General features: G+C 40.8%; 1 protein-coding gene across 2 annotated transcripts; it reads left to right on the top strand.

The window, feature by feature from the left end:
- Window positions 1-1,363: 1,363 nt before the first annotated feature.
- Window positions 1,364-23,953, top strand: cables1 (Cdk5 and Abl enzyme substrate 1). Of its 2 annotated transcripts, XM_080439381.1 has the most exons (10): window positions 1,364-2,170; window positions 11,121-11,192; window positions 11,352-11,444; window positions 12,689-12,766; window positions 17,438-17,549; window positions 18,589-18,751; window positions 19,468-19,571; window positions 21,640-21,746; window positions 21,945-22,152; window positions 22,563-23,953. In XM_080439381.1, exons 1-10 carry the CDS (start codon window positions 1,521-1,523, stop codon window positions 22,701-22,703), a joined length of 1,728 nt encoding a protein of 575 aa, XP_080295507.1. In that variant the 5' UTR covers window positions 1,364-1,520; the 3' UTR covers window positions 22,704-23,953. The 2 variants fall into 2 exon arrangements, with proteins under 2 accessions (XP_080295507.1, XP_080295508.1); XM_080439382.1 differs by lacking the exon at window positions 12,689-12,766.
- Window positions 23,954-24,892: the final 939 nt, after the last annotated feature.

Genomic DNA, 24,892 nt, shown 5'->3' with positions numbered 1-24,892 from the left:
CAAAATAATCACATTTGAACTGGGGACAAGGAGCTGAGGCATTACATTTTGTTTGACTCAGTTCCACAGATAATGCCAATAAATATATTGTTTAAAAAATATATATATATATTGTGAAAATAGCTGATCTACAAGCACACAGCTCATTGTGAGCTTGTAGATCGATTTTTTTGGTCTTATATTATTTAACAATTTGGCCAATGTTTGACCAGTTTTTATAGTATAGTTTGTTGATTACTTTTGATGCAGTTATGGTCTTTTTCTTTCCTTTTTTTTTTAGGTATTAAAAGTCCTTCAATTTCACTGTCATCTGGGGACCCCCCAAAAATCACGTGGGGATCCCCCTGGGGGTCCCGACCCACAGGTTTGTAACCACTGGGCTACAGGACAGATGTGAAACATCTGGTGTAGCGTGTAGGAATTAACCGGAGCCACGAGATGGCATGTGTAATCAAATTATGGCGAAAGCGAAACAGAACACAACCCCCATCATGCCGACAGATGGCGCCGTTGTTTAAGACAGGCTGACTTGCATCGTTTATACGGGGGAAGAAAAAACATATATATATATATATATATTTTTTTTTTCAAAACAAACAGCCAGGCCCATTCTGTCAACATCCATTGATCATTGTGCAGCATCTAACAACAGCTGTAAATTATGCATGATGTGAATGTTGCTTTTTTTAATTTAATTTCTTACAAAGCTGAAGTTTCAGTTCCTAATTTTGTGTTCCTTTCCATACAGCAACAACAATGTCCAAAAAATGCTGCAAAAATATACAGCCAATTGCATTGCACAAATTGCACCACAAATACCTGATTTAGACTTAAATGAGTAAATGACATGCATTCAAAAGAACTACGTGTATGCAGGGCCGGATACAGGAATTTTTAATTGGGGGGGCGATAGGAAATAGTGAGGAAATAGTGAGAAAGCATTATTTTACACCTTTGCTATATAAAAATAGCAGATATACAAGCTCATAGCGCGGCACCGAGTGCCGCGCTACGAGCTTGTAGATCTGCTATTTTTGAAATGTTTTGAAAATATGTGCAAATCCTTGAATATATATTGATTTAAAGCAAACAAACTCAAATCTTTGGGGGGCAGTCAGGGCATTTGGGGGGGGCATTGCCTATGCCTATGCCTAGATCCGGCCCTGCGTGTATGTTTTTATGTAATTCTTTGGCATCCCCTGCCACAGAATCGAGGTTTGGGAGGCATGGCCAGGCAGGAAAAGAAAAAAACAACGTATCCCTCAGAGCCTATTGGTCCGATTCTTTTCCTTGCGCTGCCACAATACAGCGCAACCACGTGACCCCCCCTGTTTTTAGCCAGTTTAACGCATGTGCTTTAAAAAGACACAACAGGGCCAACTGACAGTCACACAACCAACACAATCACCATTAACGCATGATTTTTTTTAATGTCGCCACGGTGAAGACCCACACACACACACACACACACACCAGCTCGGGAGGACTAGTCTCTCAAATCAGTGGAAGACAGGCGGACCATGGCGGCGGCTGCCACGAGCAGCAGCAGCAGCACATCCACATCCACGATCCTCCAGATCAAGCAGCATTCCAGCCTCGAGACGCAGCAGACACAGCGGAAACAGCGCATCGACCCGAGGAGGAGACAAGCGGCGCTCTCGTTCCTCAGCAATATCTCCCTGGACGGCCGGCCGGTGCAGGATGATTCGGAGGACAATCAGCACGAGGAGGACGATTCAATTGAGGCCAACAACACCAGGACTAGTACCAGACAGAGCCTGGACAGAGCGGGTGCCGGCGGCGGCGGGGCGGCAGCGGCAGCGGCCGTTGCCACAACGAGTGCCGCCCAGGCGCTCAACCAGGCTCTCCTCGCTAACGCCCGGGCGGCTTTTGGGGCGTCGGGGGGTCCCGCCGCCGCCGCTGCTGCCACCGCCCACCACCTACCTGGTGCAGCAGAACCCCCGGAGGAGGGAGATCATGCGTTCGCCGGGCCTCCCCCCTCAATATTCAGCTCGCCTTTCTCTGCGGTGCCGCCGGCTACTAGAGGGAGGCTGCAGACCTACACTCAGGGAGTCGTACCTGTGCCCTACTCCTCCTCCAGACAGAACGTCTGCTGTCTGGAGGGAGGACAGATCATAGCCAACTCTGCCATTGAACTGCAGAGGTCAAGGTAACAAACTGCTGCTGGGACAAGTTCCCCCCTGCACAGGTCAAGTTTAAAGCCTCGGTTATACTTAGTTGCGTGCCGGTGTCGTGTTATCTAAATAGCAGATCTACAAGCTCACCACGCTCCACGAATGTGGCACGTGGTGAGCTTGTATGTCTTCTATTTACCTGTAGATCTGCTATTTACTGCACGCAGTAAGTGAGCTTGTAGATCTGCTATTTACTGCACGCTGTAAATGAGCTTGTAGACCTGCTATTTACTTGTAGATCTGCTATTACTGCACACAGTAAACAAGCTTGTAGATCTGGTATTTGCATGTAGATCTGCTAATAAATAGCAGATCTACAAGCTCACCACGTGCAACACCAGCATGCAACTAAGTATAACTCATGCTGCATAGTGCTGAATGTAATTAGCTTAAAAGCAATAATATAATGTGATTAATGTTGCAGCACAGTAAAATCCTCAGTGTTAAAGCTGCAATCCCTAAGTTTTATTATGTCCTACTCTGGTCTGTGTGGTCTCCCCAGTGGGAGACAAACAAAATATAAGATGGAATCCCCACTTGGCCAGAGGGTATGTTGCGCTTATGAGCTTGAGGCAGTAGCCTACTATTTAAGTAGTAGGCTACTGCCTCAAGCTCATAAGCGTTGTTGTTGTCAACCAGTAGGTGTCCTACCCGACACCAGGGTCTAACTTTTGCAATGGAAGACTGGGGAGCTAGCTATCACATCCAACCACTGCAGATGTAGCCTAATTATATTGTAATAACATACTCTACTACCATATATTTTAATAACGTTTTATTCATTAAAATACACAACGTTCTGCATTGCACATGGACAAACTAACACTGAGGCATTTACTGTGGGATTTGGGTTTGTTTTGTTTACTAACATTGATGTCCCAAGTTCATCTGCAGGATCTGCATCTGGAAATGATGAATTAAATGTTACTGGTCCTTGACTGTATTGTAGAATAACCAGACTAGGCTGAGTTTTCCAAAAGGATTGTAAAACAGTTTTGAGGCTTCTTGAGGCTATAGGATAGGTGCTCATCAGTTTGTCAAGATTTGCAGATACCCTGTAAAATATTTTTTTCAATTGTCACATTTCCTTGCAAACAATTATCAGACATTAAATTAAGACAAAATGTTAAGCACATGTCCGGCGCAGTACATGTGATAGCAAAATTACTCCTACTATCAAACGGTTTACCACCAGTGAGAACAAAAAACCCATTCATCATGCTTTTGTTTTTTATTATTTCTCACATTGTCTTGGTGACTAAATTAATCAACTTGTGTTCTGTCAGATTTCGGTCAGATTCATTTGACTTTTGCATAGACCGTTGATGAGCTGCCTGAAGACTTCTCAAGAGGAATGACTTCAGCTGTTTGTGTTTGCTTATTTTCGCCATGCAGGTGCACGTGGCCTTGTGACTCAATTGGTCCGTAGAAAGACAAATATGATCACAAGTCTAACAGCTGTGGAGCTGTAACCTAGTTCTTTGTCAGGCAGTTCAGTCAGTGTACCTCGCATTCCAAAATATGCTGCATGTCTCTCTCTCTTCGTCTCTCCCTCACTAATGCTTGGTCTTTGTCTCATAGCCTCACATACTGTGTATAAATACAGTATGTGTATATGTGTATAGTGTATTATAATATACTCTAGCCTGTAATATATTTGTCACTCCAAAACATGGCCCACACCTGCTGTCTCCTTGGTCTCAGTGATGTAAACATCCTGTAACTGTACACCTACACACTACCCAGGCTTGTAGCACCACGACGTGTGGATGTATTTTTTTTATTGTAGCTCTTTGTTTATGCTCCCCATTGGAAGCACAAGGGGAAGCGCTGGGCCACAGCAGGACAACTGTCACTGACAGTCAAACTGTGGCTCTCTCACTGCCAGTACCTGATGACAAATCCTCTCCAATCCAGTCTTCTTTACTGAGGGCCATTCTCTTGTGGGGGCCGTGTCGCTGCCAGACGTCACAGGGACTTATTTTTCTCGATGAGGAGCATTTGAGGAGCATTTACACCGCAAAGTCCTGTGTGTCGGTTTAGCCTAACTCTGAGAGTGTACAAGTACACCCAAGGGTCCATTTGTAGACTCTCGGAGATAAATGAACACTCAGGATTTTACTGTGCTACCCTCCTGACTTCATGGGAATTACATTGACGTAGAATGCCTTCATAGACAATTGCCATACTTGGTGCTAATAATAGTTGCGATAGAGCTTCACATACCATATGGTTTTTGAATGTTACACAGTAGCATTATCGGTATTAATTTATCCATTTGTAACTGAGAGTGTACAAATCTAACCAAATGGGTCCATTGGGTTTGTTCACACTCAGGATTTTACATTTTTAACTACATTTCTTGACCATCAAGAAAGAATGTTGTACCAAAACAAAACGCAATATGATACCATGAATTTCCCACCCTCCCAACCACAAAGTCGCGTTCAGGCCCTCTTTATTTTAAGTCAACCATGCTGTTGTACAGTAAGGTAATACAGCATGCTTTTACTGGTCAAATACTGTCCCCTTGTTTCGGAATGTGCTTGGAGGGGACATCCATCTCTATGCAAGCAGAATTCCAAACTGTGGAAGTAAAAGCAACCTGTTGATGGAGCGCTGCCATATTCCACGGGCACGCCACTGCACAGTGCCCGGTCTGTTTTCCCAGGGCAGCTGGTGGAAACGTGTCCAGAGGTCCCTCGCTGAGAAAGGCAGGATGCCCAGGCTTTCTGAGAAGCTGCCTGGCTCTCTGCAACGGCACTTTCTGTCCTCGGTTTCCTCTCCCAGGGGAATCAGAGACACACTCTTCTTTTCAGGCCTTTCGCCTGCAGTCCTGCTCCCATTCAGGAAGTCTGAAAGCGCTTCCGATGTGCTTCCAAGGGAGACCCTGTTTTGCTTGAAACCATCCTCTTCTGATTCTAATGCACTGAAATAATAGATGGTATCACAGTTCGTTTCCGCTTTCATTTATTATACTGTATTATTATTATACTGTACATATCGTTACTGTTGGGTGTCCAAAATTGTTACTTAGTGTTCCAATGGATCCGATGCAGTTATTACATAGTCACAAGCTCTTGTTAATACTTTTCATTGGTTAGACATAACCACTTTGAAACCTGCCGTCCCTATTTTGGGCATGTTATTGATCACAGGCGAAAATTTTCCAAAATGTTCGCATTTTTTCAAAAGTAGCAAAAATAGCAGATCTACAAGCTCACATCGTGACGCACTGTGAGCTTGTAGATCGGATGTTTTCGCTGCTTTAGTGCGACACGCAGCGACACACTCAATTTTAATTTATGATAAAAACTAAAAGATGAAATAGGGAGATACAAGGTTTCTGCCTGACACATGGTATGTAGGCACAATCTACAGTATTCCCAACTGGCCTCGTCAGACAGCGAGGTGTGTGAATCCCATCTTCAGTTCAAACAATGGCGTTCCAAGTCTCCTCACATTCTTGCTTTGTTAGGTTTGCATCATCGTCAGGAAGCACTAAAAACATGTACTGTATTTTAACAAGGCTGTTTTAGCCTGAGCCAGCAGAATCTGCGGCTGTAAAAAACAGGCTGCGCGGCCCATTATAATGGTCATTTGGAGTTTTGTGGATTTGAGTCACATCCTTTCTGGTCGAGGTTGAATGTTGTCCTGCTGAAGTCATGGTTGGCATAACCACAGGATTATATAAGAATGCTTCGTGTTCCTTTCCGAATCGTGCGATGCCTTGAACTGTCTGTAAGTGGCTTGAGACAGCCAGAGGTTATGTTTAAAAGGACCATAATCAAAACCAGACGGGCAGATACAATGTAGATAAGATCGAGCTGCACACTTCGACTGGGCTCGGGGTTTGCATCGCCTTGTGCTTGTTGCAAAATAGAAGACCACAATGTGACTTGCTCTTGTGTCTCACCCTAAACAACTTGCAGTATGTGGCTATTTTGAGGGTGCAGTCTGTTTCTCTGTTGCCAGGTTCCATGTAGCAGATATATCTGTCGGTTATAAGTTGCACACCACCCAAACCTGTGGGTACTGTAGATGCTTTTTAGTCCTAAAAACAACAGGGGAGAGAATTGAAAATGTGTTGATTCATGGATTCGTTTCTTTTTTTCTTTTTCTTTTTTAACAATAATTGTATTTTTGTTGGCCTGGCTGACAATTGTGAGAAGAACCTAGAACATTGGATTTTCTTTCCACTCAGCAACTTGCCAATGAAACGGAAGACAATGTCCATGGCAAGCTGCCAACAGGGAGTGCGTGTGAAACAGTTTAATCTCCACCTCTGAGTGGTTCACATTCATTCTTTAACTTAGAGAGGCATGGCATGCCTGACAGGCTGAATATCATTAGATTTTTGTTTTGATTTGAAGTGTTTTCATTGGATTCGAAATCGGGGGTATATAATATGGCTATATGGAATTATATAGTACCGTACCTGGAATTTCTGGGGCATGTTCATATTTAAAGGGGAAATGTCTACACTCAGGATTTTGTGGTGAAACGTGTCATGTATTTATGAATATGCATGAATCACTTGAGGCAACAATATTCAACCTGAGAGATGCTTGTTGGTGAGGCTACTATTGAGCTGTTTTGGGCTTCCTTTTGAAGCCTCTGACCAACTCTTCTTAATGTCAGACTGTTGGACTGATCCAACCTCTGATCCAACCTCTGAGCTGGCAGCAAGGCATCAGCCTCCAGTCTCAAGTGTATGAGTGGTCTCGTCTGGTCCGTGTTATTGTTCCTGTGGTTTCTACTGGCCTGGAAAACATTCTTGGCCGAAAACTTTAAAAAAAACACGTCCTGCTGTTGATCGTCTGCAGTGGCTGAATCACAGTCCTAACACTAGCAAACTAGTGGCCCTGGTGAATTGAAAGGCTTGCCCCCCCATGCCAGCAGAGCCTTGTCGAACTGGAAGGTCTGTCCCGCGTGCCAGGTGGGGTGTTTTAATGGTCACTGGACATGAACAACAGCAGTCCAGTGAGGATTTCGATCTTTGCTACGATTTAGAATGTGAAAGTCAGAACTTTAAACTGAAACGGATCGATTGCTGTAATGTTGATCTCCCTTTGACTACCAAACATGCAGACTCAACCATGCCTTCAGCAAACTGCATAACTTGCATGTACATTTTCAGATGAGAGATGCCAAACTGCATTACAATAAAACAATAGCGTGTTTCCCTAAACAGTCATGCTCTCTTTAGATCCATTTGTGGTTTGGCTCAAAAGATGGCAAAAAAAAGATGATCTGTCCGTCTGTCAGTCCAACACTCCCATTCAAGATATCTTGAAAACTACTGTCTGGATTTTGGTGTGCACCTTCATGATCCCCAGAAGATATCTCAAAATGTAATGGGCAGATTGCCATGAAACTTTCTGAGTGCATGCATTGCCCCCTGATAAATTAATCCTAACAATTTAATTGACCCAACATTCTTTCCCCAAGCACCACCCTCAGGCCAAAGTAACAACTTTGCACCAAGATACCTCATAATCTAATTGGAATATTGCAGGATGATCCCTACTGATTTTGGTGATGTCATGGATTTTCCTCTAGCACCACCATTCAGCCAAAATGTCTGAATGTTTTAGTGTTTCAAACGCACTTTTTGATTATTATATGGTAGTTCAATATAAAGCTTTTGCTCTTGTTTATAATAATACTTGTTATACATTGAATATATACACTACTATACCAAGGCTTATCTGACCTACCCTTTAAATTGTACTTTTTCCCACTTTCTTTTTGTCTTCACTGTGTGTGTGTGTGTGTGTGTGTGTGGTGGGTGGGTGGGTGGGTGGGTTTGTTTTGATAATGCAACTCGGGCATCTATTTCAGCATGCTAACTTTCCAGGAAGAAAAATGATGTAGTTTCTATTAGCTTGGAATCCCCATTGATAGTGACGTTTCTGAACTGTCCATAGTCCACCAATGAGACACAGAGTGTGTAGATGGAAAGTGTGCCATCTTATAATGAGCATTAATGAGGACCAATTATATGAAGATAATGTTGAAAATTACTCCTTAAAGACATTTTCAAATATTTCCACAATTTTTGAGATGGGGATTAAGTTACAAGATTACGTGATGGTATATAATGTACCGTACGTTTGTGTCCTGGGGCGAAACCACATTCTTTTAGCTGAAAAGTCAGAGGTTCCAAAACTTTTTCTGCTCGAGACCCAAAAGAGTAATTTTCTAAATCATGAATCCCCTTTCAGCCAACCCATCCATTTCTCAGTGTTGTCACTGATGGGGGTGGGTCCATCTTAAGACAGCCCGTAAATCACATGATCTCTCTTGTCTGACCTCCAGCTAGAGGTTGTTCCATACGCTTCCACTGGGCATTGTTTTACTATTCATTTCACATGCTTGATGTTCTGCCATGCATTTTATGATTATTAAGGCTGTGATGTACATTAGGCCTGGGGTCTTACAAAAAATGTCAGGCCAGGGACCCCTTAGCTGAGAAAGAGATGAAGCAGGGACCCCCACTACATATTGTATAAAATTGTGTTGCAGATTAAACCTTTTTAATAGATTTCATTGATAGTTCATACACTTGTTTGACAGCACTATCATCAGTGTAAATTAATGTTTTTTGTTTGCACATGATCTTTTCAAGTAATATGTTGGATCATGTTAATGTGTATTTTAAGACACCACTTAAAACCTTAATACTGCTCTTTTCTCCCTCCACACCAAACCTCTTAACCTAAAATAGCATTTCTACAACGCGTCTCAGCACTACACTTTGTGAGCTTGTAGATGTGCTATTTTCTGCAAATGTTCCCCCCAGAATAGGGATTCTAGGATTCAAATGGTTAATGTAAAAAAATAAGTATCTATCACACAAACATTTGGTTTTGACTGATTGATTGAATACGTTATTAGACCGAAATGTAAACAGCACGAGGTACAGTCAGACATTTAGGCTAAAAGGATAGCACAGAAAGGTCCAGGGGACTTGTTTCCATTGTCGTCCTATAATAGGTGACCCCCCTGTAGTAACTCTGAGGACCCCCTAGGGGTCCCGGACCTCCTTTTGAAGACCCATGCATTAGGCAAAGTTATGGCCTTCTATGCTCCTTGCTTCAGCAGTGAGATAGCACTGTGTGTAAACATTATCTCATCTCATCTCCTCTGCTGTACAATGTCCACTCAGCCAGTGTTGGTTTACCCCCGGGAGATCCTCAAGGACAGTCATCTTTTGTTAATCTGTCCTCCTGCTCTGTTGATCATTAACTTTAGTCTTGCTGCTTAGGACACACAGCCCGTGGTCTTTACCAGATGGAATTGGCACTGAAGAGTAGATGGCTCTGGTCATCAAGTGACCTTTTATGTTGTACGACAACACATTCAGTGCTGCAACTATCGATTATGTCATTACCGACCAATTGTTGATGACGTTTTTTGAATAATCAAGAAGCACGTGTTTTTATTTTGTATGTATCAAAGAATATTAGATTAGACCTATTTTATTCTTGTTACACAAAAATAGCACAATGCGGGGTTTTCAATATTTCTCTGTAATCGATTAAATCAATTAGTTCTTTAATCTGCAGCCCTAGACACATCTCTCAGTAAGAGTTGGTTGACTTGACACTAATAGAGTTGTCGGTGTAATACTATGCGTTGAGCATTGTTTTGTTTACAACTCAGCGTTGTAAAATGATGTTGTGCACTTGGGTTTTTGCCCGCTAGCAAGACTCTGCAGCAGACTCATGAATTTCTTTATGTCAGAGACACTGTCAGAATGTGTCACAGTTTTGTAATTTGCCAATTCATTTATGGTTCATCACATGTGGTTTGTTCTTTGTTGTACCGCGTGGCTAATACGTTGATTATATTGTTATTGTGGTTCTGAACATGTGATCACAACTTTGTTTGGAATAGTACTATACATGTTGGGTTATTTGTGAAGCTAGTGGCTTACTATGAGGTGGTCTGATAGAAGCTGTCTGTTTCATCATGCAACAGCAAGTTGAAATAAAGGGCATCAGTAAGGTAATGCGTTACATGACGCTTGTGTGTGTCACACACTGAAAATAGCTGATCAACATGCTTGCTCACGATGTGTCACGCTGAGCTTGTAGATTGACCCGTGTGTAACTCAGGCTTTATTCGCCCCAGTGTCTGATTCTGGAAAATTCTCCGTGATCTTGCATAACTTAGGTGCAGTGGTGTTAATTGATGGCAACCATAACTGACCATTACTCTCTGAGACAGTCGTGCCTTGGCTTTGTAAATAAACCACTGATCACAGAGATGGAACACAGGCAATAAAAGACCTACACAGCGTACAGTATTTACTTGTGACCTCCTTACACGCAGTTGTTGAACACAAGAGGGGTTTACTCATTGCCCAACGTGTTCGTCACTGAATCTTAAATGTCAACCATCCATCTTGCATGAATACTTAATGATTTGCTAAAGTACAATGTGAAATATTACGAAGACAAAGAACTTTCTTGCCATTTACCTATTGACCTAAATAAGTTCCTTTCTTACTTGAACATTTTTATTTTCTTTTGGTATACCATAAATACCTCAGTTGTTTCTTCTTCTCTTCATATTGCACTTATCTCAAGTTCAGAAGGAAATTAATGTTTTAGAGATTTGCTGTGATGAGACATTTTAAGCCCTGCTTTAAAGTTCCATGTTTACTATGCCCTATGTGCCCAGCTAAATTGCATCAGAGTTGCATAGTGTTTACCTATGAAGAGTAAATGACATCCTGACAAGCGTAATTGCTAAAGTAGTTTTTACAGTACACTGCAATTGTCTTCAAGCTATATAAAGGACTTATCCTCTTTCTTTTTCCAGTTTATATATTCAGCGGGATAACAGAAAGGCTGATCATCGTTTTGTACGTATACAACATTGTACTAAGAGCTTTGTCTATGTGTTTCTCACCAGACGAAGATTAATCTCTCAGCGTTCATCACTGGAGACTCTAGAGGACATTGAGGAGAATGCCCCACTACGCAGGTACTGTATTCAACAGGATCATCTCTCCATTAGGTTATTCGGCACTCAGCCCTAGAGGCATTTTCTTCACCATGGCTTTTATTATGAACATTAATCCAACTGGCACAGTTCACTCTGCTCTAAATAGTTTTTGTTTGTTTGTTTGGTCCACCTTAACAGATGCAGAACCCTATCAGGTTCACCCCGACCAAAGAGCTACAAGAAGATCCACTTCATAAAGAACATGAGGCAACATGATATGCGCAATGGAAGGTATCAAATCAAACAACGTCATCCCTTGGTCAATATAAGCCCTCTGTGGATAATGGCAGGGTGCCCTCAGTCAATGAAGTGCAGTTTGAATGTTGCTCACATTACAATTTACAAGACAAATCCTATGCCAACAGTGCTAGTCTATTTGTTGCACATGAGTTTTGACTTGCAGTGTAGACAAAGTGTAATTGACTTTTAATTCAAGAGAGACTGCATGTTCACGGGGAATCCTGTGCTTTCATACATACTGTGTCTGGATACAGATGTTTGATTAGTGTCGCAAATCTGGGATAAATACCATAATGGCAATGAACTCATAAGAGCACATGGCCTATCTCACTGTTTCAAATGAGGATGTTTGCGGTTCACTCAGAGATCCCTCACCACAAACAAATCTGACCACATTCGTATTGAATTCAATGATTTTCTTTTTGTAATCTTCGTCAAGTGCTGTTACAGTATGTTTTATCATTGACATTCCTACATTTTCTTTTAATATATACAAATAGTTCAGTGAGCCATTACTTTATGCAGCACAGACATTCTTTTATCTAAGAATACAGTATAGTACTCTGGATCTGACATAACTATCCCTTGCACTGCTTAGGGTTAGCAGCTATGTTGAAACCTGGCTTTGATGTACAGTAAGAGGAAAGACCCATTTTCTATTGTCTTTTTTTTTAGGCAGACCTATTATCCAGTGTCTTACAGTACATGGATTGTTATTCATTTTGTGGTGGTCATGGAGTAGTTGACATAATTAAACTGTGTTTAATGTAGTACTATTGACCCAGATTGAACCTCTAACAGTTGATAATCAGCATGCCTGTTTGGTAGGCTTAAGTGCCATTTGTTGAATTAACTAATTTGATTACATTTGTTTCTGATCGGTTTATTTCTACCTCATGGTACCTCATGTGGTATGAATGCGATGTGGATTTGCCGCGCCATTTAACAATTGCTTGTTGGTTTACTGACGCTGAAACGATTTGTACTTCCTTACCCAGGTGTTCATGCTTTGATGCAAAAAGAATGTCTTTGAGTTTTTTTATGCAAAAAATGCATCATTCTTTTCTCCAAACCACTGTCCACATATGTACTAGCCTACATATCCTATAATTCTGAACACAGACATTCTGAAGTTTCACCACACTCTTTTTAATAATAATTAAGTTTGCTGCTCACTTTCTATACCTGTAGATGTTTTTAGATAATTAGCTTATTTACCATGTTTTGTTTTATAGGATAGTCCTTATCAGTGGCAGAAGATCCTTCTATAGTGTATTTTCTGTCCTGCCCTATCGAGATTGTAGCCAAGCAGGGTATGTATACCACAGCATGCCAAACCGTATCTTTTTCCAGCCTGCGCTCCCTCTTTCCCTTTGTTTCCCCTTTTTTCTGTGGATGTCTCCTTTACCTGTTGATACATTGGGAAGGATTGGTTTTGGTTGATGCATTTTTATCCTCGAGTAGACACAAAAAAGCCAATGGCTGAAACCGCCTCATAAGTTCCAATGAATGTGTATCTTGTGCAACCTTGTAGCCTAATGCTTGTTGCTTGTACAGTATACGTTTTCCATTTTGGCTGAGGTGGCTTTTAGACACGCATCCTTAAAACGTTTTGTTTGTTTTTGTTTTCAACCCATTTTTGTCCATTGCTCCTGCTGCTGGCTTTGCTGTTCCCATTTAAGATACACGTTCTGTGAAGTTCTTGCTATCCTTCCGTCTGCCCCTTGTAGAGCTTTAACTTCAAAATTGCTACCCAATATGCTATTGTCATGTGTTGTGCAATGGTTTAAGCCTGCAAACAATCCATCATGCTGGATGACTGATGTTTCTGTTTGGGGGTTATACAGACATGATGGTTATTCATAATTTTTGTTTATTCCCTGCCTGGGTTTAGAGAGTAAGTTTTTTGGCACAAGAAGAGCAAATGTCTCTGGCTTATCTGTAGAAAGAGCTAAGCTTGCTTCCTTCTTAAAGCAACCCGGGCCCCGTGTTATGGGAACTTAAATTGGTTCACAGAGCCTGCAATCTCCCACCTGGCCTGCATGGAGATGGCTCTGATCTGGCCTTGGTTGATGTAACCTCCCCTCCTCAGAGACCGTAAAGTGCAAACTCCCTCCCGGCCTGCCCTGCATGGACTCTGCATAGCCCTGCTCTGACCTTGCTTTGATGTTTTGGAGGAAATCAGTGAAAGAGAAAGGGGATGGATAAACAGCAGATGATACAATGGACAGAGAGAAAAGCACCTTACTGGTGCTTACTGAAGAGCATAACGGGTTCATTTTCCTAATTTCCTAATTTCCTAAGCCAGTCATACAGTACAGTGCAAAGTGAAGGGTTAATGAACACCTAGTGTTATCCAGTGGGCACACGACGTTTGAATGCCCATTGCTGTTTGATGATACTATACGGTCAGGTTCTTTGGCTGGCTTTGCAAAATGTCATTTTATTAACAGTTGACTTGTTCAAATTCCAGTTTCAAATTGTATTCCAGCAGTTGATAACCAAGTTCCCGGCTATTTAAAGGAACATACTGGTGTCAATACATGTCATTGTTTATTCACAGATTCTTGGCAAACATTGTACATAAACGTAGACAATGTTCCCGTTAATTGCTTTATTTATTTATTATTTTGCATAATATTTTCTCCAAAGTGTTGCTGAACTCACCTGAATGGCTAAACATCATTACACATGGATGTTTTCATAAATCAATCTTCACTCCATGGACTATTTTCAGCTATACTTTTCAAATCAATCAATGTTTCAAAAACATGACAACATAACTTTGACAAACAATAACTGCACAATGATATTTAGCATGTTGGATTAGCATGTTTTAAGTTTCTGCAAATTGATTTTCATATCTTATCAAAATCAATGGAATTCAAAGGCTTCCTCAACAATCAAACAAACCACAGAGATGCTTTGGAAAATGATTGGCCGTAATGTGAAGGATAATGTGAGTCGTAGTCACTCTAGTCAAAGCTAGAGTAGCATGTAATAAAGTAGCATGTTACTGTAATTATATATTTTTGTAATAACGAGTACGAAAGTGTGAGATTTATTGTAAGTTCAGCAAATTTAGACCTATAGTCTCTTACATACAGTACCTTGCTACAACAGGATCATGTTCAAGTAACGGCAAAAAAAGCTAATTGTAGGTAGGCTACCACAAGGGAGTGGTGAGTAAATAGGAAGGTATGTCAATTCAAATGAGTCCTGATTTAATGACACAGTTCAGCCATCATGTACACTTTTAGTTGCCATTATTTAGCAAAGCTGGAAAGTTTTGGGTGACCTCACTTTCCCCTAGTGTGGCCTGTATTGGGCAGCCACAATGCTATAGGAACAAGGCTGTTTTCAGTAAACAGGAAATTAAATATATTTTCTCTGCTGCAGCAAGAGAACATTGTTTTAATGACCACTTATTGTGACCAATTACAATTAATGCAGAAGTAGTAACAAGTAGTATAACTAAAAGCTTTTTTTTCCAGGGAGTATTAAATAAAGTAATTAGTTACTGATGGAATTATTCATGAGTAATATGTAGTATATTACTTTTTAAAAGTAAATTGCTCAACTGGCAAAACTTACCAAATTATTATTTTGGTCCTTAATTAATAGCCACTGCTACCTCTTATTATTCTCTGTCTGACCCCAATTACATGTATTGTTTTAGTGTCGTAGTAACATAGCAGTTCAGTTCAATTGCTAATTAGATCCGGTCTCTAGAGCATTACCTCAGAGTTATGGGAACTGTGAACGACTGAACACTGCTAATTTCACATCTATCTTTTTGGAAACTTAGTCATGTTATTTTGAGTGTTTAAAGCATAGCAGTTCTACAGTAGGCCTAATTTCCTTTGGACAGTTTCAGCTAATATTGTTGACCAAAATAGGTTAATCTTTGAAATCATCTCGATGCTTGATTTAGTCCAAACCTTGGAGCACTGGTCACGTAGATTATAACACTACTAACAGAAACATTCTGAATTCAGCTATTCTGCATGCAGTTTGGCATCGTAAGCAATTCTTTTTATGATTTCCTCTTTGTCGTCCACCGCAATAAGCTGAGCTCCCCGTTTTAATTTTCTGGCTGGCTTCAAAGAAAGCTCTCTTACTAGAAGGCTTTTGGTTTTCTGTTTTTCTCCTTCTTGCCTCCTCTTGGCTGTTCTCTTGAGTCGTCCGCTGTCTGGGGATCTCTCCATGTCCGTCTATCAACAGATTGTTTACCAAATAACACTGTTTTCATTGCAGCAGTTTGACCCCACATGCCATTACAACACTGAGGTTGTCATGCCCTCTTGGTTATTTGATTCATTCTTATATGGGTATCATTTTAAATCTGAAAATGAGACCAGGCAGGGTGGGAAGAATAAGAAGAGCTCCAAAACACATTGTTATTGTTGTCAGTTTTATCTGAAAATTCCAATTTGAGGATTCCATTTATTTATTTATAAAATGACAGGTGGAATTTTACTGTTAAGAATCACCAGGATCATGCTTGAGGTTCAGGATTTTATCTTCTGCATATTATTAGTGTGTTCTGCTTCTTACATTTATTAGTTTGGTTCCTCTGGTAGTACCTTTTATGACTCCCCTGGCAACAGCCGTGGCCAGAGGAATTATGTTTTTCGGTTGTCAGTCTTCACTACATATGAGTCTAGACAGACACGGGTGTGCGGTGGTTGGCATAGGCATACAACCGTGATGCAGTATTTGTAGTTATTTTTAAGTTTTTATAGGTCCATGCTGGTGTCATTGCATATTCACAGCTTTGACCATATACATAAACATAGACCATTATCCTGTATATAACTGGGCCCTTCATGTTTTGGCCTATAACTCTTGAACCGTAGGTCGCACAGTCAAAATCTTTTCCCCCTGGATTCCTTCGATCATGATGCAACTCCCCATGTGTGTGGTAGCTGTTAGCTATAGTAATCTCTTAGTTACACCAACATTGTTTGTGAAGCACTTTGTTTATGTTTATTTATTAAGATGATAAAGATCAGTCACACACTAGACACCAACTTAAATGGACAGAAACTAACTGCTGTCTGGGTGTAGGGAACATTAACGTTTTTAAATTAGCTGTTGTACTGTAGATAGATAGACAACTAAACAACATACATAAACAATCTATCCCAAGTCCTGCGTCTAAGACACGGAGGAGAAGCAGAGACAACCCACTACCCATTCATTTTAGTCAACAAAATAAATAAATATAAGTTAAGTGAATGGGTTGGTGAGGGTCCTACCAGTCCATTATATCAGCCAGTCAGTCAGTATGGCAGGGCATTCAAATTGCGCAAATGACTGATTACCCAGCCTTGTGTCTAAACCAGCAAGGAGGTCATTTAAGTTTTATCACAGTTCTAAAAATGGTGTTGAACACAGCTTAAACATGGCTTAGCCTTGGGCTGTACTGAGGCTATTCAGTTACAGTAAGTACAGCAATATGACAAACCCTTCAGTTGGCATGTGACGGCCTCAGAGTTTGTTGACAACAGCAAACGTGGAACACAGGCACATTTGGCCCTCGCTGACTTGACTCAGCAGCGTCCACGGTTTGCTCTACTGACACAGTTCTACTACAGGCCTGCATATCTCTACTCAGCAAACCATATGACCTGTTGGAAAGCTCTCACATCAGTGTGGTATTTCAAGTATTGGTGACACAGCATCTCAGCTGGAAGAGACTGCTGCCCTGCCGGAGTGAAACCCTACTCTTTCCTTGTCCCCCCCACCTCCCAAGGGCGCACTTGACTTTAATTGCCCAGAAACATGCCAAAAGAGACGAGCAATCACTGGAGCTGTGCCAATGGATGAGTGCAGATCGATACTGGGGCATATCTGATAGGTTGATAGGGAAGTGGCAGTTAGCTGTGGCAGGCAGGAATCAACAGTGGGGTGGAAGGGAACATAATGACGCTGCAGGGTGCATTGTTGCATGAGAGTTGTAAAGGTCTTGTGCCCGACAGGGACATCAAACTGGAAGGAGGAGGAGGGCGCCAGCGTCATCCCTCGGGTGGCGTCAGCGCCAAGGAGATGGTGATTGGGCTGGAAGGAGTGGAGCTGGGAGCTGACGGAAAGGTGAGATACCATCAGAGGTGTGCTGCAGTGCACCGGTAAATCCTCAGTGTTCATTTAACTCTTGAGAGTGAGTGTACAAATCTGTCCATTTGGTTCAATTTGTACAGTCTCAGAGTTAACAGACCCATAAAGGCCCCAACTATCAATCGTTTTGCTCTGGTCCCCTGGAAAACCCATCAAGGACCCCTGGGGGTCCTCAGACCTCATGTTGAGAGCCCACATGTATATGCAGGGAAACATTCACAGCTTGCAAAGCAATGTTTGGATTCACGGTTTTAACACATCAAAACCGGAAACCGTGAAAATATTAGATTTTAGCTATATATACAGTATATAGCACATTGGTTGGCTATTAAAAAATAGCAGAAATACAAGCTCACCGCACGTCACTTCGTGCTGCGCTGCGAGCTTGTAGATCTGCTATTTTATGAAAAATCTTGAAAATGTGTGCAAATCTTTGGATACTATTTTTGGATATAATTATTTTTAAGCGAACATTTTTTACTCAAAATCTTTTGCCTCTGGGGGTCCCTGGAACAAAATGCTTTTTTACAATTTTGGGGGTCCTTGACATGAAAAAGTTTGAGCACCACTGATATAGCAACATACCTTTTTTTCCAGAAAACTGTAAGGATTTAGTAGACATTTGTAGAATCGGCCTCAGGTCTTAATGGGATCATGAGGCTCACTTGTATGTTGCTAGCCTGGCATTGGCCAGACTGATACCGTGGATTCACTCTCACGTTCCTCCCCGGTATCGGTCTGGACTTCGGCCCATAGGGAGCGAGTATGAGAAATCCGAAAATGATTTTGATGCTTTTCAACTGCTGTACGGCAGTACAGTTGAAACGCAGTCACTGATTGGCCCGATCATTTTATGATTTCTCATACTCGCTCCCTATGGGCCCGAAGTCCAGACTGATACCGGGGAGAGGAACGTGAGAGTGAATCCACGTTATCAGTCTGTTCAATGGCAGGCTAGTATGTTGCTGCTTGTTTGCTAACATATCATTGTGTATCTGCACCTGGGTGTCTGCAGACGGTGTCCTACACCCAGTTTCTGTATCCCACTAACGTCCTGGGTGGTCCTGGGCGACGGAACACCATCGACTCCACCTCGTCCTTCTCCCAGTCACGAAACGCCAGTCACCGTAGCCTCAGCTTGGGTCGTGCCAACAGTAATCAGAGCAGCACAGACACAGGTTGCCCCCATAAATCAACTTGTTCTGATAATTGCTTCATTATTATGTAATTGCCTGATTGTAATTATTTGAACTAAGCACAATTATTTTTGCACAATCGTTCGAAAAATCCAGCAAAAAACAGCAGGGAATTATGGGCATATTTTGGGCATTTTGCAACAGTTTTGGCCATAGTATATTATTTATTTGGATAATTGGTATCGGGTCATTATCAGTAATGTTTTGGTATATTTCAGTAATAGGCAGTAAAAGTTATTTGTCATATCTGCCCAGGGCAAGTTTTGTTTGGCCTGAAAAGCAAATCTTTTTAATTTATATTTATGTTCCAATGATCAATGCAAAAACATAACATTAATCGCAATTATTTGTATGACAATAAATCGTCAACTAAAATGTGTTGTGACTGGCCCTAGCCCCCACTAATCACCTTGTTCGGATAATTGCGATTCATGCGGCTATACTTTTAGTACTGTTTGTCTTGCATAACACGTTGTATAGACTGTAGACACTTTGCAATGAAGCAGTATGTTTGCTAGTACCATAGCAAATTAAGTTATTAGCTGCTGTTTCCAATGTGTTTTCCTTCTGTGAAGTACTACGCCCGCGCAGTGCACACTAGAGCTGTGTCGGATTCTGAAAAGAAGATGTTTTGCAGACTCATTTTGCATCTGGCTCATTTGTCTTCTGATCTGTTATTGTGTTCATGGTCTCGTCAGGGAATGATCTGGGGGACTTTCGTGAGTATGACCCCAATCTGCTGGATGACCCCCAGTGGCCTTGTGGGAAGCACAAGAGAGTTCTCATCTTTCCTTCCTACATGGTGAGAGAGCACTCTGCATTTATCATAGTCAGACTCAGAATTATTTATTTTTCCAAGTGTATGTACGCAGACAGTACAAGGAGAGGTTGGTGTCTTGTAAACAACAACACATTCCAAATATTTACACACTAAGTTATGTACAGTTAAGTTTTGGGACACTAACGAAAAAGACATCAATGTTTTCCCATTGAGATTAGAATGGAAAATGTAGTTTTGGTTGAGAAACTCACATCCCTCTGTGAAATTAACAATAACATATTCCATCCCTATCAAGTTCTGAGATGTTTTTATTTTCTATGTATTTATTTCTTCATCATTGTCAGCATATTTGCTGATCTGCTGTCGTTTTCAGTCAATATAGTGAGAACAATTATAGAGAAAAATCTGTCCACCTGAATTATCTTTTGTGTGTGTGTGTGTGTGTGTGTGTGTGTGTGTGTGTGTGTGTGTGTGTGTGTGTGTGTGTGTGTGTGTGTGTGTGTGTGTGTGTGTGTGTGTGTGTGTGTGTGTGTGTGTGTGTGTGTGTGTGTGTGTGTGTGTGTGTGTGTGTGTGTGTGTGTAAAATCCTCCTGAAGTTTATCAACTCTTCTGGGTGAAAGCCACAAGTATATGTCATTATTATGTCGGTCTCTAATCAACCAGATAATTTGTCCAAAGCCTCTTCCTTTCTCTCTCCAATCCACTTCTATCACTTTGGGTCTGTTTAAATATATTCACCATATCACCAACCCACTGGTCAGTAGCTATTTAAGCAGTCCCTCCACCAGCCCATCAATAGCTAGCATCACATTTCTGGCTCTTGCTACTGTGGCCGCTGTACGTACTAATCACTCTCTCATGTTCCGGAAAGGAACGGATGTTTTATTGTGTTCGCAGAGGGGAAAAATACCAGTCTCTCGTCTCATTCTTTACTGGGCTCTGTTTTTGTTACTGTGGAATGGCAAAATACACAGTGAGGGTTGAAATGTTCAGTCAAGGCCAGACAATGTTTTCGCTTCTCTTCCTCCAATTGCGAAACCCCAGCCTCTCCCAACAATAGCTATTGTGTTTACTACAGGATTTGAACCAGTGACTTCTGAACATTTCGCTCTATGACCGTGGTGTTTAGAAGCCATGACTTTCCCTGGCTGGATTTTCAGGCTGTACAAGCAGGAGATAACAGAAGTTTTTTTTTGTTTAGTTTTTTTAGCTTAGCTTACAGTCAGGGAAGTTTCTATGAATCAGAGAAAAATGTTAGCTTCACTTATTTTAAGTGAGTGTAGGAGTGTAGAGATTTTAGCATAGTTTTTTACCCCCTTTGTCCCTTTAGTCTATATGTAGATGTTTGGAATAACATACTTTGGGTAAAATTAATAGATAAACACCTGTTTTGGTGAGGTGTCACATTAGCGATAGTAGACAATTTTCTGTTGTCCAAGGCCAGTACTTTCATACAGTGTATACATTTAGCAATAATGAGGATTATTTCAACTGCATTTGACCAGACTCCTAGACTAGAAAACAATCCCCACTTCTACATGTTTGTGCAATGACATTACATTTTTTATTCTGATATTTACATACAGTATGTCAGTATAGTTACCAGGTAAAAACAGGTACAACATATTTGCACCTTCATAAAATGTACTGTAGGTCAGAATGAAATCAAATAACATTTAAGCAATAAGAACATTATATCAGGTAAGTCGGTGATCACAGAAAAAAAGTATACCACACTAAATTGACTTTCTGATACTTTTCCTGCTGTAGAACAAATATTTTATATAATGTACTGTAGCTGATTCTCGTTGACTTATGGTTGCTGAAGGAATGGAAAAATTAATGGCTTAACCTAGCAATTAGTCAAGTACATTTTTCTGTTTGTCTGGGTGTGTATGTGAGCCAATCGATGTATATGAGCCACCCAATGCAGGAGAGTACAGCATGACACCTGTGTAGTGTTCTTCCTGCCTCAGCTTTCAGATTCACGGTGCACCAGTGGAACCCAACACCTGTGTGTGGGGATCCAGTCACCTTTACTCAGCTCCCAGGGTGTCTCTCTGACACCTTGTCTCGTTTTCCCTTTCAGACCACAGTCATTGAGTACGTCAAACCATCTGACCTCAAGAAGGACATGAACGAGACCTTTAAAGAGAAATTCCCTCACGTCAGGTTGACGCTCAGCAAAATAAGGAGGTATGATTGTCACAAGTTCGTACCATATAGGTGATCTCTGGCAAAATGTCATATCATGTCATGTCCATGGATTAAACTGATTTCAGTCATTTGGATTCCATTCCATGCTTTCAGGGTTTAGTGAATAACCAGGAATTGTTTCACTTAGTTTTGTCTAATCCTAATTCATTTCTTTCATTTGTCTCTCTTGGACCACAGCTTGAAGAGGGAGATTAGGAAGCTTGTACAGTTTGAGTGTGGCTATGAAGAGCCTATTGTGGCCATGGCCTTTGTCTACTTTGAGAAGCTGGTGCTCCAGGGCAAACTCAACAAGCAGAACCGCAAGCTCTGTGCTGGTGCTTGTGTCCTTCTAGCGGCCAAGATCGGTGGAGACCTTAAGAAACACGATGTCAAGCATCTGATAGATGTAAGGTTCTTCAGTAAAAGGTCTAGCCTCAAGGCCTTGCTGAGTAACAGTGAAAACATAAATCTGTAAATACAGGAATCTTGAGTTTTCTGTTAATCTTCAGTTAAATTAATTTCCTTTATTGCCATTCAGGTGCATGGCCATTTTGATTGCAACTCCCTGTCAATGCATTAAAAAAATAGAAAAATGATATAAATGTCAACCTATATACTAATAGCAATTAGTAAAGGTCATAAAGAATCTAGAAAACAAAACATAAAATGGCTGCTGGTTGCTTAATTCTAATCAATTATTTGATGTATTAATATTTTTAGTTAATCTCAAGTGCCCGACAAAATGCCCTGATGTGCTAGATCTAGACATTTACAAAACGAAAGACACTGATGCTCAATCACTCTTCTTCCATGCAGAAACTGGAGGAGCGGTTCAGGGTGAACCGCAGAGAGCTGATAGCCTTTGAGTTCCCGGTTCTGGTGGCACTGGAGTTCAACCTGCACCTGCCAGAGCATGAGGTCATGCCCCACTACAGACGCCTACTGCAGACCTCCTAGCATTAGTGACCCGTCAGGGGGAATGCCACTTCAGGTACTCCTCCTGATCTCCGGGTCTCCACCCTCCTTCCACCCGTCTCTTCCACAGGTCAAGGTAGCCCTTGTTGTCTCTCAACTGTACCTACTCATCACTACAGCCAACATGCTCCCTCCTCTCAGAGAATTGATATTGGCCAAAGTGACGCACATTTCAAACCATATTTTTCAAGTTCCGACTCCGACATTCTTCATCACTGCATATTCTGATGGACGTATGAACGAAAGGGTTCAGCCGTCCGCACTTAAGTTGATTGTTTTTTTCCAGTTTGTGTATTTTTGCATCTCCTATCACTTTTATATCTCTTAGGCCTCTTCTTATCTTTGTGGTTAAGAGGGTTGTACAAATGTTTTTTTTTGTTTGAATACAATGGACTTTTTGTAAGGGAAGCAATCGATGATTGTAAGATTTTTCATCACCTTTTTCATTACAATCCTTATTGTGAACTTTGGCATGGTTGGTTGCCTTCTGACTTTGAAAACAAATTGATCGAAGCCGCAAAGTGGCTGCTTTTGACTGGACTGTTATTTCTCGATTCCTCCCAGTTCCTCCTTTTGCAAGTCATTCTCCAGTTCCTCTTCACTGAAAGTGCACTTTTTGTGGCAGCCATTTTGAAACAAGTAATGTGTTTTGGAAATATCCCTGAAAAATAAGCTTTGTTCATAAACACCACATCAGACAAGAAATCTGATTGGACCTGCATTTAATTTTTTTCTCATTGCTAAATCACTCTTTTCTAGTAAACAATACACTATCCGCATGAGAATTCGTTTTCAAATGCAAACTACAGTACTTGCAAATCTGTTGAGATTTCTTACAGTGTATTCTTTACAGCTTAAGTATTCCTTGTTTTCTACCTGTTGAATGCTTACTCTGGACGTATGGAGACAGTGTGTATTTTCCTTTGCTCTATGTTAGAGTGTATTGCCAGCACGTTTACAGTGCTATACTCGAGGGTGGGGAGGGTTGTTCTGAAGAGCTGATCACAAGAGTAAAATGCCATTCACTAATGATCAGTAGTTGGGAATTTAGAATACAACTTGAATTTCATTCATTCATATTTGAATTCAATATTAATTCAATTGTGTTTTTCTGAAACATCAAAACATTTACAGCTACACCAGTGTGACCAATTACAGTAATTTTCCACTACATTTATGCCTAATGTCTGGCATGTATTTTGACTTGAATTCTTTGTATTACCTTGATTAAAGTTATTGGACTGAATTATTTAGCATAATAAGAGAACCACCTAGTATTGAGAAGCCACAAATCAGGAACATAGGCCTTCTTATAAAATTGTATTCAATGCTGCACAGATGTATTGATTGTAAAAAATAAAAAGAAAGGAAAGAAAGAAAAACAAGTCTTAATGAGAGGAAATGGACTGTTGTGACTTGACGGTTGAGCTACGTTCTGTTCGTAAGCCCAAAGAGTTTGCTGTATGACACATTAAAAAGCTTTGTGAAAGCTCGTGTTCGAACTGATTTCATGTGTATGTAAATAAGCTGCTTTGCTTGTTCAATAAAACAAGATTCTGAAATATGGAGAAAATTGTTTTTTGTAATTGATCATGTCAAAGTAGTCAATGGATGAATCAAATTTCTTTGTCAAATTTGTATTTATTTATTTTCTTTACAGTTGACGTAAGTGTGTGTGTGTATGTGTTGCTATAATTGTGTACAACCAAAATTCCCCCCAAGCCAGTCAGAATTTACCTCTTGTGGAAATTCTTCTGGTCCTCCGGCATCAGATAAAGAATTGTTGTACAATTAGGAAAATTCTTCAGGCTGGGTTGGCATTTAGGGGTTTGTGTGTGTGTGTGTGTGTTTGTGTGTGTGTGTGTGTGTGTAATGAATTTGAAAATGTAATTCAAGATGGGGAAAAGTCATGGACATTTAGTGTTTTATATATATATTTATTTTTATTATTATTGCCCTGGAAATCAGGAAATATCAGGACAATGGTTACTTATTTTGTTGGACAAAATTAAGTAAATTCAGTACTTGAATTTACTATTGGAAAGTCAAGGAAAAGCCTGTTTATTCCACACAGACTATGTTGCTTCCACAGCAAGTGGTCTCATTCATTTCCCTGTCTTTCATTAAAACAGCACTACATACTGTACCTGTATATCTGTTCAACAAACAGA

This window comes from Gymnoscopelus braueri (genome assembly GCF_963280865.1).
Source record: "Gymnoscopelus braueri genome assembly, chromosome: 10".
NCBI lineage: Eukaryota > Metazoa > Chordata > Actinopteri > Myctophiformes > Myctophidae > Gymnoscopelus > Gymnoscopelus braueri.
The sequence above is the reverse complement of the archived record's forward strand: the minus strand, read 5'-3'. Positions and strand labels throughout refer to the sequence as shown.

What these genes read in the sequence shown, in the direction of transcription:
- cables1 (XM_080439381.1), top strand. Translation starts at nt 1,521, where the DNA reads ATGGCGGCGGCTGCCACGAGCAGCAGCAGCAGCACATCCACATCCACG. An exon ending in AGCTGGGAGCTGACGGAAAG is followed by an intron (nt 17,550 to 18,588) that starts GTGAGATACCAT and finishes GGGTGTCTGCAG; the next exon opens with ACGGTGTCCTACACCCAGTT. An exon ending in ACGCTCAGCAAAATAAGGAG is followed by an intron (nt 21,747 to 21,944) that starts GTATGATTGTCA and finishes CTTGGACCACAG; the next exon opens with CTTGAAGAGGGAGATTAGGA.